Genomic DNA, 13,714 nt, shown 5'->3' on the forward strand with positions numbered 1-13,714 from the left:
AGATTTTGTTTTGTTTTTTTTTTTCCATATTCCTTGTAGTCATAAAAAAACGACTTAGATTACACTCTCTCTCACAAAAACGACTTAGATTACACTCTCTCTCACAATTTGATCATTATATTATGTGAAGTCTGATTGTGTCAATCAATTGGTCACTCAAAGTTCTCAGTTTCACCGATCAAGCTTGACAGTTAGTTTCTTGTGCCGAGGGAGGGGGGTAAGGGGAGTGTCCCCCCCATATTGGGTTTAGGGACATTGCCCTCGAAAATCTTTTTATTATACACAGCGCCAATAAGGCAGCACCACTAAAACAGGTACAAGTCCAGAACTTGAGAGCATAATACTCCAGTGAACATAGGGGAGCGCCAAACCGTCTAGTCTACGATGCAGAACCTCATCGTTTGAAGGGTTGCAGTGCCATGTTGTTGCGCTCGTAATCGATTTTCAGTAAGTTCCAACTTATTGTGTCGGTTTTGTCAACGGGAAGAAGGATGGATTTCGAGTTTTCTCTTGTGTAATGGAGAGTAGTGTGTCGAAGTTTTCCAAAGTGTGGAGTGGATTGATTGTGGTGTTATTTATACAATTCTCCTTATTTTCTTTATAGTGAATTTTTGGTGTGGTGTGACTCATTAATTTTTACTCGTTTTCGGGTTTTTTACGTTAAATGTTGTGTTCTTTGTGTTTTTGTGTTTTCTTATTTTTTGCACTTCTGTTCAAAATTTTTCTTCAGAGCCAACATTTTGGTGTGAAATTGTTGGACTTGTTGATGCGAGGTGTCCATCGCCCAGACAAATGTGGAATTGTGACCCGCACACTGTACTTCCCGCGATCGAAATCACACATTTCACATGTTTTCCTGGACCAAACCGGTCTATATTTACTTCCTTCTAAAGAGTTGGCCAATCTTCTTGGGTCATTCGTAGTTATTCTTTTATTATATATTTTCTTTTGTGATGGTCGGGGCTTAATTTTTTGTGTAACATCGGGACAGCCGTTGGTGTCTCTTCTTCCCTTGGAGGACTGTCCTAAGTTTCCTATTTCTGTGATCGATGAGTTACTGGATGAGTTTTATGGGATAGTCATTTTCTCAAAAATTGATCTTAAATCAGGATACCACCATATCAGAATGAATCCAGCAGGTGTGCACCTTCAGGACACATGAAGGACATTATGAGTTCTTGGTGATGCCTTTTGGTCTCACCATCGCCCTAGCCACATACCAATCCCTCTTGAATAGGGTTTTTCAACCTTACCTCCGGAAATTTGTCATGGTCTTCTTTGTTGATATTCTAATCTACAGTCGTATAGAGACCAAGCATTTAGGGCACCTAAGGACAGTCCTGGAAAAGTTGACGGAGCACCAGCTGTATGCCAATTTGAAGAAATTTTATTTTGCACTGTTACAGGTGGAGTATCTAGGAAATGTGGTGACCATAACGGGGGTAGCAGTAGATCAGTCCAAGATCAAGACTATGGTGGATTAGCCCTTAACAAGGAGTTTGAAGGAGTTGAGAGGATTTATGGGTCTCATTGTCTGCTACTGAAAGTTTGTGAGAGTATATGACACGATATCACCTTGGACATGCGGTTACCAGGACGGGGGTAGCAGTGGATCAGTCCAAGATCAATGTTATGGTGGATTGGCCCTCAACAAAGAGTTTGAAGGAGTTAAGAGGATTCCTAGGTCTCACCGGCTACTATTGGAAGTTCGTGAGAGGATATGACACGATATCAGTCACTGACGGAATAGTTGAAGAAAGATAATTTCAAATGGGGGGAAGCAACAACACAAACATTTGATCATCTAAAAAGAGTCATGACCAACGTTTCAGTATTAGCACTTCCAGATTTTAGTAAACCTTTTGTGGTGGAGACAGATGCTTCAGGGTACGGGTTGGGAGTAGTGCTCATGTAGAACCAACAATCGTTTGCCTACTTCAATCAAGTTCTTACGGCAAGAGCGAGGCTCAAATCAGTATGTGAGCGGGAATTGATGGTGATTGTCTTGGTCATACAAAAATGGTGGCCCTACCTATTGTGATGACACTTTCTGGTCAGGACAGATCAGAGGAGTTTAAAGTATCTTCTGGAATAGCTAATGATGACTGAGAAACATCAGAGATGGCTATCTAAGCTACTGTGGTATGATTTCGAGATTCAGTGCTTATTAGAATTGGAGAAGGCAACCGACACACTGTTGAGAAAGGTCGAGAAACTCAGTTGATGTCCCTATCGGTACCCTTGCTCCTAGATTGGGAAGTCTTGAAGCAGGAGAACGAACGGGATGAGGAGCTGAGGAATATAAGAATCGAGTTACTACAGAGGATCCAAACAATCATCCCTGATATGCATTGAGGGGGCATCAACTGCTCCACCGGGGGTGATTCGTACTACCCAAGTCATTATAATATATTTCCAGATTACTACAGAAGTTTCATGCAGTGCTATTGGAGGGCACTTGGGTACAGAAGATCAACAGTAGTCTAGCGATAAAGCTTTATTGAGTTGGGATGGGCAGAGATGTAGAGGGCGTAGTGTTAAAATGCGATGTGTGTCGGTGACACAAGTACTTGACCATGACACCAGGAGGTTATTGCAATCATTAGCGTTACCAGGAAATGTTTGGAAAGAAGTGATGATGGATTTTATCGAGGGGTTGTTGCAGTGAGAAGGGTTCACAGTGATCATGGTGATCGTGGATCACCTGAGTAAGTATGCACATTTCATTCCCTTACGACATTCCTACACTGTGGTATCAGTTGCGGCTGTGTTTATCTGAGAAGTGGTTCGTTTACACGGAGTGCCGGAACCGATTGTATCAGATAGGGGCAATGTATTCCTCAACCATTTCTGGAAAGAGCTATTCAGGTTGCAAGAGACGGTCTTTAAGAGAAGCACTGTGTATCATCTACAGTCCGATGGGCAGACGGAGATGGTGAACATGAGTGTGAAGGCGTACCTGCATTGTTTTGTATCTGATACGTCGAAGCTATGGGCCAAGTGAATTGCGTAGGCCGTATATTGGTATAGTACCTCGTACCATACAACAACACATACCACCCATTTCAGGATATTATATAGCATTTCACCGGTATGCAGCGTTGATCAATACTTGGAGAGGGACATGATTTTAGCAGAGCTCACGTGACATCTACTAAGAGCCCAACAAATCATGAAAGGAAAGTGAATGGACATAGAATAGAGGTGCAATTTGAACCAAGGGACATGATTTATTTGAAGCTGGGGCCCTACCAATAGAAGACATTGGCCAAGAAGGATTGAGAAACATTCATCACGATACTTTGGACCTTGTGAGGTGTTAACACGCATTAGGGCAGTTATTTTTTTACTTTTTCTATCTTTTATTTTTTTTATGGAGTCTTCAGTTTGTTTATTTATTATCGTCGTATTATTCTTTTATTCAAGTAAATCTTCCTCTCAGTTAAACTGAATGATTCAAAGAGGAGAGGAACTGAAATGTGGGATAAACGACGGACATTAGACAAACAAGAGAAGGAACACGGATAACTTTTGTAAAGTGAACTTCGCATGGATAGCCCCAACACATATGTCCGAAACGAGATCAGATCGAAAATACCTTGGAGACATATCCGTGAAGAGAAACTTACGAAAGTAACCCACAACCAGAGAATCAAGTATAAATGTTTGTTCTTGGGTCAAGAGCAACTCCCAAAGAAACTTATTATTTTGGTTAATTACCTTTTGAGGGATACCCAAGAAAACTTTTGATAAAAGAGGGTCTTGCATACATGAATTAATGAAATCTAGTTATTTGAGCAACCAATGGATTTAAATCATCTTAAGAGAAAATCTCAATACTTTTGACATCTATATTGGTCTTATGGCAGAGAGTAAATCACTGTAACCATTATGATCGACGACGCCTAGGCATGCAGGGCCCACAAGAAGATATCAATTATGCGTCAAAGGAATTGACACGGCTTGAAAGAGGTGTCAATAGGAAGGAAAAGAACTCCTAAAAAGATAGAGGTAGCCAAGTTAGGATACCACAGATCCGTCATCCCAAGTTATGTAGACCTTGAGTCTACCTGATTGTGAAGGTAGTCAGCCTAACATGACCAGAGACTCCTTGTCAGCAATCCGTGAATTACGTCGTACAAGGAAGACTTGGTAGCCCTAAAGTCAAAAGAAAGAAACTCTAGTTTCTATGACCCTAAACAAGTAGAGCTTAATGACATGAGGTTTATGCTCGCCAAGAAAAATGGCAGAGTTGTCGCTGGAAAGAAGCGGAAAAGTGGTTCAGCTACAAAACTGGGAACACTCCACACAAAAGACTTATATCCCCTTTGGGGGGGAGATGCCTCTAACACCCTAGTTGTACTAGACAGCCTACTGCTAGGAAAAAAATTATGCTTGATCAAGTATGGAGAAGCACGGGGACTTCTCCTCGGGTATATGCATATGATGCAATTGTCTATGACAATCCTATGACGTGAAGACCCTATTAGAATGACTTGGTTAATATTTATGCTATGCAACCCATTTTAAAACCGGTCAGAATGTCACGCAGAAAAGTAAAGTGCGGGTTTTGAAAAATCAAAAATATTTTAACCCTAAACTTTAATTAATTTTAATCTTTTATTACTAAGATTTGGTAGAAAGTTTAGAATTTTAGGGTCCTTAATGAGCCTATATTATTTTTTGTGATCAATCACAAAAAACTATCAAAAGAAAGAAAGACGAAAATAAAGCAGACATAAAATAAAAATCAAGGCAAGCGCATCAAAATATAATAATAAGCCGATGTCATTGGGTCGGCAACATCGCCCAAGAAAGCAGTAAAATCGATTGTACTCTGCATATACATGTCTTAATTCTATACAAGAATATAAATTCAGAATTAAGATACGGGACACAGGCTGCTGCTCCTGGTCCCCGTCACGTGGTTCGACGCATCATTCACCTCAGAACCTGTGCTTATACCTAATTTATGATACATACTTGATCACAAGGCTATAAAATACATGATAAAAAAAACAAGGGACTCAATTTGCAGAAATGTTAGCACGGGTTTTCTCATGCAACACATATGAGTCATGCCTGACAGGAGGAGCTTATAGCGGCGCTTGCAAGCAAGAGTTAATATGAAATAATGACTTTGTTTCTCCCTTATTAAACTTGTGTGTTTGTGTGTTCAGGCATGACCTCCTGCAAGAAATTGCTCATATTATACTATTGCACATATCTATACTCAGTAAACACACAAAAGCGCAAGTAAATTTCTATACATCATGTGCAAAAGCATATATTATTATTTTTTTTAATAGAGCCATTAAATGTAGACCCGTGGCATGCAGGGTGACATCAGTTAAATCTCTTGAATATTTAGCACAGTCATACATATGTTGATACCGATGCAATAACTCGCATTTTTCATCAAGATTTACCCGACAAACAATGTTTGTTAAAGCATCACAATCAACACAGCGTTGCTCACCTAACGAGTCTTATTATTAAGATACAGAAGGCAATTCACATGCAAATGACAAACTTGTGAGCGCACATTATGCACTCTAGGGGTTTAATGGCTCTAAGGCGTGATCTGAATTGAGCACACATGTAGTGACATGGTACAATTCTCGCTATAGAAAATCACACATTGGGTAGGCTTGATAGGCAAGCCATCGCCAAAGAAGACGCATGAGTGTCGTAGTGAGTGTGCGAGAAGCAGTGACTCAAGAAAGACACATGAGTGGCGTGACCATGCAAGATGCTGTGCGAGTAAAACATGCAAAGTCACACAAGTGAAATTGCGAACACATGCAACATAGAGGTGATTGGTTGGTCGAGCCTTGGTGGCCGATCAAACCGAAGTGGTTTGATTTTGTGACCGAACCTTGGTGGTATGTCGAACCAAAAGATTTGTTTTGTGATCACGCATAGCTGATCGAACCAAAGAAGGTGGCTCTATGACCGGGCCTTGGTGACCGATCAAACCAAAATTATCGGTCGATTGGGTCGACGCTGATGATCGAACTGAGGTGGGTGCATATGCAAAGGTGTCATGCAAGACATGCAAGCAATGCGCAAAAACATGCAAGAGACATGGCATGCAAGTTAAGTTAGCCAATTGACCATTTAAGTTGACTGGTCAGTTAAACCCAAGTGACACATTCAAAATGCGTTCAAACATACAAGCATATGTAAACGTCTGTGTCGATAGCGAGTTTTTTTCTCTTCATAGCGCCTCGCATAGATACCTAGGCTTTCATGCATGGATATGCGATATAGCCGCCTCCAGCTTCGATGAAGGGTGTGGGGAATCTTGCCCTCCGATTTCTCGTAGGGAAACTCTCCACGAATCGTAGAATGGACTAACTATAAAGCTTTTTTCTTCCTACAACTCTCCATAAACTTTGTAAAATAGGTTAGCTACAATGCTTTTTTCATTCTACAAAATTCAAAGTGCTCTAACCCCTCCACAAATAGTTGAAACCGTCAAAACTAGGGGAAATACGGATTCCGAATATTTAGGGTTGGGCCTAAGGCTTTAACAAGGGAGATCATTCGGATTCATAGGAGATTTGTCCACGACGGAATTCTATCTTCGAGGCTTTCTCTAGGAAAACAACAACTTAGCTTAATTATTTTCTACCACAAACCTAAGGCTATCCAAGGAAATAAAAATGCAAGGGAGCAAGAGTATCACCTACATGATGTTTGATGACATCCTGGATTGCAAAGACGAAGCTCTCTTCAAATAGTAGGGATGATGGTTGGAATCCTTTCCCGATGTAGCGAGGAAGCTTTCCTCGTCGGAGAGAAATATGCAGTCGTTCGAAGCCTTTTCCAATGCAAGGAGGAAGCTCTCCTCGCCAGAGAGGTGATATGGCTCGTCGGAGTTTCTCCTTCTCCCAAGAAGGATGAAGCTCTCTTTGTCGTTGGAGAAAAAGCCGAGTCCACTTGAGTTTGTTGGAGAAAAGGAGGGAGGAAGAAGATAAATAGAAAGTTTGAAGACCCACCTCCTTGGCCTCTTTCCTTGAGGAAGATGAAGTGTCTTCCTCAAAACCTTGCTCCAAGAAGCTCTCTCCCAAAGAAACTCAAGTTCTCTTCCCTTTCTCTAAGCACCAGCCTTCTTGCTCTAAGAAAATCAGTATATTTCCGCAAAAGTAAACCTTCCCTTTGGTTACGAGTCTAGCCTAGCTTAATCAAATTTCGGCTGCATGGGGGAAGTGTCAAGGTCAAAACGACTAAAAAGCTCAAAAAGTTTGCATCCAAAAATTGGACTAATGCCTAGGTGTTGTGATCCTGGCACCTAGGCATCAGCAGGGTGGCGTCTGCTTTCCTGTTGTTCGGGAAAAGACAATTTTTTAGGCATTTTGGGCTCCTGAACTAATGACTAGGCTCAGGTTTGGCCTGAAAACCCTATTTTTAACGTAGATCATCCGACGGAGGGTTTCTTCTATCCGTAAGCTATAGGTGCTCAGATATGACTGAAATATAGTCTCGTAGCTTCAAAATTGAGTATTTTGATCGGCCATTTATCAAGGCAATCGTCACCAACAGTCGTCTCGAATTTTTGTTCAAACCCTAATTTTTGTCCGGATGGCCGTAGGAAGCTCCTCGCCTATCTGAAAGGCATGGAAAATTACATATTGTTAGAGTACGACGTCGTAACTGAAAAATGAAAAATGAACATTTTAGATGTTTTAAACCGGGATTTTTTTTTGGTCGACGTGCGTCTCGGACCCCTGCGTGGATAAAATTAGTCTGAACTTGAATCTGGAAGGTATTTTGGGAGAGGGTTATATGAATGGAGATAACCTAGAGTATTTTTGCATGATGCATATTTTGTTAGTTGTTGCTTCTTTCCTTGTGGTGTCCTAGCTACGTTTAGGATTGTGGGAGAGACAATCTACCTCTCGAAAAGTATATCATATATCATCATTGTATCTTGCTCGTGGTGTCCTAGCTACGTTTAGGATTGTGGGAGAGACAATCTACCTCTCGAAAAGTATATCATCATTGTATCTTGCTCGTTTTTTTTTTTCGTAAGAACAGCCCTCATTTGAGTTTTTTCCATCTATCTATTACTATTTCGGCATTATTTGCTCGTTAATTTTGGTTCCATAGTGTATCCGTCCAGGTTTAGTTTTATGGGTGTTGTGCATCAGGACAGTCGCCGGCATCTTCCCTTCACGGACTGTATCCTAAGATTTTGGGTGGTGCTTTGACTACATCTTTGTCTCCAGGTGGTGTTTATCTTTCTCTAACTACTCCACACCTCTCCCACTTAGCTACCACTCATTTCTCCTCGCTGTTGGCTGCCTTGACAACAGTCATTTTGTTGTTTTCCTGTAGTTTTCTTACTGTCCAGCCCTTTTCCTTGCTGCCCCCGCCCAAGACAGCCTTCCTTGGCTGCCCGGCAGCCCACTGCATCCCGCATCACCGTTTCAGCCCTCCATCCCCACTACCATTGTCATCCTGCCCTCCCTTTCCATTTGCTGCCACTGTTGTTCCAGCCCTCTTCATTTGCTGCCACCGTTGTTCCAGCCCTCCATACCCGCTTCCATTGTTGTTCCAACCCTCTATTTTCCTTGCCGTTGCTGGTCCTGCCCTCCCCATTGGCCGTCATCTTCCAGGACAACCATGTGACGTCGATATCTGTCGCATATTTGCTTTCCGAAACTGGGGAAAACATTGCCTTACAGTTTTCAGCTTGCCCACCACCTCGTCCACCATCTCACCACCTTCCAAGCCCCTGCCGATCACCATAACTATGCTGAGATCCACCCTAGTTTGTGTGTTTATGTCTTGTATGTTACTATTTCAGATTTTCGGGTGCCGTGTTGTTGTATTTTCCTTTTCAAATATGTTTGTTGCAACCGTCTATTTACTTTCAGTAATAATATTTGGTTTTTCTATTGTTTTCTCGGTTAACTCTCATTCCGCTGGTTAGGAGATTCCATTATAGTGTTATTAAAATTATACAAAATGTAAGAAGGTTGCTTTAAACCAAATCCTCCATTCTTTGTTGGTTTGAGATCTTCTTGAAAGTGATATATTTGATACTCAGAACCAGATTTAGTAGTAAGTTGGTTTGTTGAAAAGCGAATTAATATGAGAGATTTTTTGATGTGGTGTGACTCCTTAATTTTTACTTGTCTATCGGATTTTTCCATGTTAAATCTTGTTTTTTTTTTTCTATGGTTTTCTTATTTTGTGAATTTTTGTTCAAAATTTTGCTTCAGAGCTAACATTTTGGTGTGAAGTTGTTGAGGAGTCCAGCGCCCAGGCGGATGTGGAACTGTGACCCGCACACGATACTTCCTGCGACCAAAAACATATGTCTTGCATGTTTGCTCGGACCAAACCGGTCTAGGTTTACTTCTTTTTGAGTTGTTAGTTAGTCTTCATCGGTAACTTCTACTTATCCTCTTATTATGTATTTGCCTTCGTGAGGGTCTAAGTTTAGTTTTTGTGCATTGTGCATCGAGACAGACACTGACGTTTTTTCTTCTCTTCGAGGACTGTATCCTAAGATTTTGGGTGGTGCTTCAGCTATATATTTGTCTCCAGGTGGTGTTTTTCTTCCCCAACTCCTCCGCATCCCTCCCACTTCCTGCCACATATTTCTCCTCACTTATGGTTGCCTTGACAGTAGCCCTTTTGCTGTTTTCATGCTGTTTCCTTACTGTCCAGCCCATTTCCTTGCTGCCCTCACCTAGGACAGCCTTCCTTTGTTACTTGGCAGCCCACTGCATCTCGCATCACCGCTCCATCCTCCATCCTCACTGTCATTGTCATCCAATCCTCCCTTTTTGCTGCCACCGTTGTTCCAGCCCTCCCCATTTTCTGCCACCGCTATTCCAGCCCTGCATGCCCCGCTGCCATTGCTGTTCCAGCACTCTATTCTCGCTGCAGCTGCTGGTCCAGCCCTCCCCCTTGGCTGTGATCATCTCGGACAGCCGTACCACGTCGATATTTATCGCAAACTTGCTGTCCGAAACCTAGGAAACCATTGCCTTGCTATTTTCATCTTGCCAACCACCTCGTCCGCCATCCCACCACCTTCCAAGCCCTGCCAATCACCATGAACCCCCGAGATTCACCCTAGTTTGTGTGTTTGTGTCGTATATGCTGCTATTTCGGATTTCCAAGTGTCGTGTTGTATTTTCTTTTTCAAATGTTGGTTGTAAACGACTATTTACTTTCAGTAAGAATATTTTATTTTTCTATTATTGTTCGGGTTAACTTCGATTCCACTGGTTAGGAGATTCCATCATAGTGCTATTAAAATTATACAAAATGGAAGAAGGTTGCTTTAAATCTAATCCCTCAATCCTTTGTTGGTTTAAGATCTTCTTGAAGGTGATATATTTGATACTCTGAACCAGATCTAGTTGTGATTTGGTTTGTTGAAAAAGAATAAATATAGTGGATTTTTTAAGTGTGGTGTGTCTCTTTTATTTTTTTCTCATTTTCGGATTTTTTCACGTTAAATCTTGTGTTCTTTATGTTTTATGTGGTTTTCTTATTTTGTGTGCTTTTGTTCAAAATTTTGCTTCGGAGCAATATTTTGGTATGAAATTGTTGATGTGGGGCATCAAACACCCAGCCGGATGCGGAACCGTTACCCGCACATGGTACTTCCCGTGATCGAAAACACACGTATCGCATGTTTGTCTGGACCAAACTGGTTTAGGTTTACTTCCTTCTGAGGATTCAGCTTGTCTTTTGGGGTCACTCATAGTTATCCTCTTATTATATATTTGCTTTCGTGAGGGTCTTGGGTTAGTTTTTTGTGTGTTGTGCATCGGGACAGCCGTCGGTGTTTCTTCTTCTTTTGAGGACTATATCTTAAGGTTTTATGTGGTGCTTCGAATGCATGTTGGTCTCCATGTGGTGTTTATCCTTTCCTAACTCCTCTGCATCCCTCCCGCTTTGCTGCCACACATTTCTCCTAGCTGCTGGCTGCCTTAATAGGAACCTTTTTGCTTTTTTTCCTGCAGTTTTCTCACTGTCTAGCCCTTCTCCTTGCTGCCACCGCCCAGTACAGCCTTCCTTGACTGCCCGATGGCCCACTGCATCCCGCATAGCCGTTCCAGCCCTCCATCCTCGCTTCCATCGTCGTCTAGCCCTCCCTTTTTGCTACCACTGTTGTTCCAACCCTTTACATTTGCTGCCACCACTATTCTAGCCCCTCATACCTACTGCAATTGCAGTTCCAGCCCTCTATCCTCGTTGCCGCTTCTGGTCCAGCCCTCCCCCTTGGCTGCCATTATACCGGACAGCCTTGCCATCCAGAACTCGGGAAAGCCTTGTCTTACTGTTTTCAGCTTGCCAAACACCTCGTTCACCAACCTTGTGCTGTGTATTTGAAAATTAGCCCTAAGGCATCGAGTTTTGAATTCACCCAAATTGAACTAATGGACTAATTTCAAATACATCAAAAATTTATACTGCGCATATTTTTTATTCAATCAAATGTCTATAATTAGAAACCCCTCATATTTATTTTGCATTACCCCTAGGTTTTTTTTTTTATTTTTATTTTTATTTCTTTGTTAATCCCTTTTAGAGTATCCTTGCTGCTTGGACTTTTATATGAGACGCTTTGGTAAGGTTACTTGTTGAAGTCTTTTCGACTGTGTTGGTGGCATATGCTAGTGATATTTATCATTTGTGATGTTGTTAATAAAAGTCATATAATTGTTATTGTCATTAAATGGGCACTATTCTTTCAATTGGGCATTTACATTCATATCACCCGATTCCTATTTATTTACATATCTAACTTCTAAACTTCAACTTTTTACATTTATACAACCCAAAACTTTCATATCATATTAAAAATACCATCATTTTAAATTTCATAAAGCGAATACAGATTTTCATGCATGGGTAAGGTGGTATATACGTTCAAATTGAAGTTTAGGTGTTAGATATGTAAATACATAAGAATTGAGTGACATGTATGTAAATCTTCCTTATCAATTGTGCCTTTCTGAAACATTTTTGGATATTTCTTCTTACTCCCAACTTTCCAATCTTACCTTCCAAACCATATTCATCACAAATGCTGTTGCAGATCTACCCTTAACATTTTTTTGCTGTCAATCACAATCTTTTTCAATTTAACCTGAAGCCTGTAGCGAAATTTGAATGCAGGCCACAGGTATCAGGGGCCATCTCCGGACTACTTTTAGGAGAAGCTGCACATAGACTGGTGAAGAATTCCTTGCAGATCAAAGCCAACAGTGCAGGCCTGCTTGACATCCCACATAGCAGGAGAAACTCAAACTCGCATTTGGCCGTTAAGATGAAGCTCGCTCCCGCTCGACCTTCAGGACACGAAAGCGGCTTCCAAAACCCCAAGTATTATCAGCATCATCCTGCACATTCCCCCCAGGATTTCTCAAATCCATGGCCATCTCCCTCCTCTGAGATCCAGAATACCAGAAACACCCACAGAATAAATGAGCAGTTCAATCCTCATGATCAGTATAACTTTGGAAGAGGCGTTCGATCACAACAGAGAATAACACAGCCACACGTTCAGAGTGTTGGTCCGCCGCCTCCACCTCCTCCGACAAACTGGATTGGTAGACATTCGGAGCGAGTATATAGCCCGAACATTGGCCATGCATTGCCTTCTCTTTATATACAATCATCTCAACAACAGCAGCAGCAACAGCAACAACAACAATTTGTGCAGAAAGTAGCTTATCGGATTAAGCCTCGACCATCACAAACTTAGATTTTGCAGTAATCCTCAATGATTACAACCTACTTCTTGGTTCACATAATGTTGCAAAATACTCTTAATTTTTCCATCTCTCAGGCAGGGCTACCACAAATTAGTGTATTGTTAGGTAGGCAGTATTCATGCATGCGAAAAAATATTACGTTCGTTGGCTGGACGCACTTGCGTCCGGACAACTGCTACGATACAACAGAGGAGGGAAAAAAAAAGAACCTCCGCTGCATCACAGCCGTTGTCCGAATGTAACTTTTGTCAGGACAACAGACACAATATTTTCTTCATGCATGCAGAGTTCTAGTCTTTGTTAAGTGTTTAGCAAACATTTTAGTATGTTTTTTTCTATTTTGTATATTTATTTTAAAATAATAGGTTGAACCATTTAGAACTTTAAAAACACATATGTTTTCAAGTTGCTTGCACAAATAAATAGCCAATAAGTTTAAGAGGCCGTTTGAGATGATTATTATTATTATTATTTTAATTTTATTTTTGTTTTGATTTGACATAAAATGTGCTTATTTTATTTAAAATGCTTAAGAAGTATTATCAGTGTTTTTGAAAGCACATTGAACTGTTTTAAGAAGTAAAAAGAAAAATGTATGTGAAAAACATATTAAATAAATTTATTTAAAAAAATAAAAAATATGTCTAGAGAAGAAGCTTGCTGCATATCCTTTTTATATTAGTGTTTATTTATTTTATTTTATATATTTTTTAAGGGTATATGGTTTATTTGAGTGGTGGTGTCATGGGTTTCACTAGAGGGTTTTGTTATGCTGCCATCTTTTCATTAAATATGCAATCTTTATAATTTGGATGATTTTTATATATATAATCGTTAAATTTATTTATTTGTTTATTTATTAAACCCCTTGCACACCATATAAAAAAGTAGTTGGAAATGAAATATAATTCTTTCATGCTATGTTTTCATATGATTGAATTAGTAAGTCCTTTTCATGCTAC

General features: G+C 40.6%; 1 protein-coding gene across 1 annotated transcript in view; it reads left to right on the forward strand.

The window, feature by feature from the left end:
- LOC110030703 (5'-3' exoribonuclease 4) overlaps nucleotides 1–13,142 on the forward strand; it is a 69,366-nt gene extending 56,224 nt beyond the window's left edge. The window contains exon 22 of the mRNA XM_020733567.1: nucleotides 12,154–13,142. Within this exon, the coding sequence (XP_020589226.1) occupies nucleotides 12,154–12,742 (589 nt within the window). The 3' untranslated portion in view covers nucleotides 12,743–13,142. The remainder of the gene's footprint in view (nucleotides 1–12,153) is intronic.
- Nucleotides 13,143–13,714: the final 572 nt, after the last annotated feature.

The sequence above is a fragment of the Phalaenopsis equestris genome, unplaced genomic scaffold (assembly GCF_001263595.1).
Source record: "Phalaenopsis equestris unplaced genomic scaffold, ASM126359v1 Scaffold000754, whole genome shotgun sequence".
NCBI classification, from domain to species: Eukaryota; Viridiplantae; Streptophyta; class Magnoliopsida; order Asparagales; family Orchidaceae; genus Phalaenopsis; species Phalaenopsis equestris.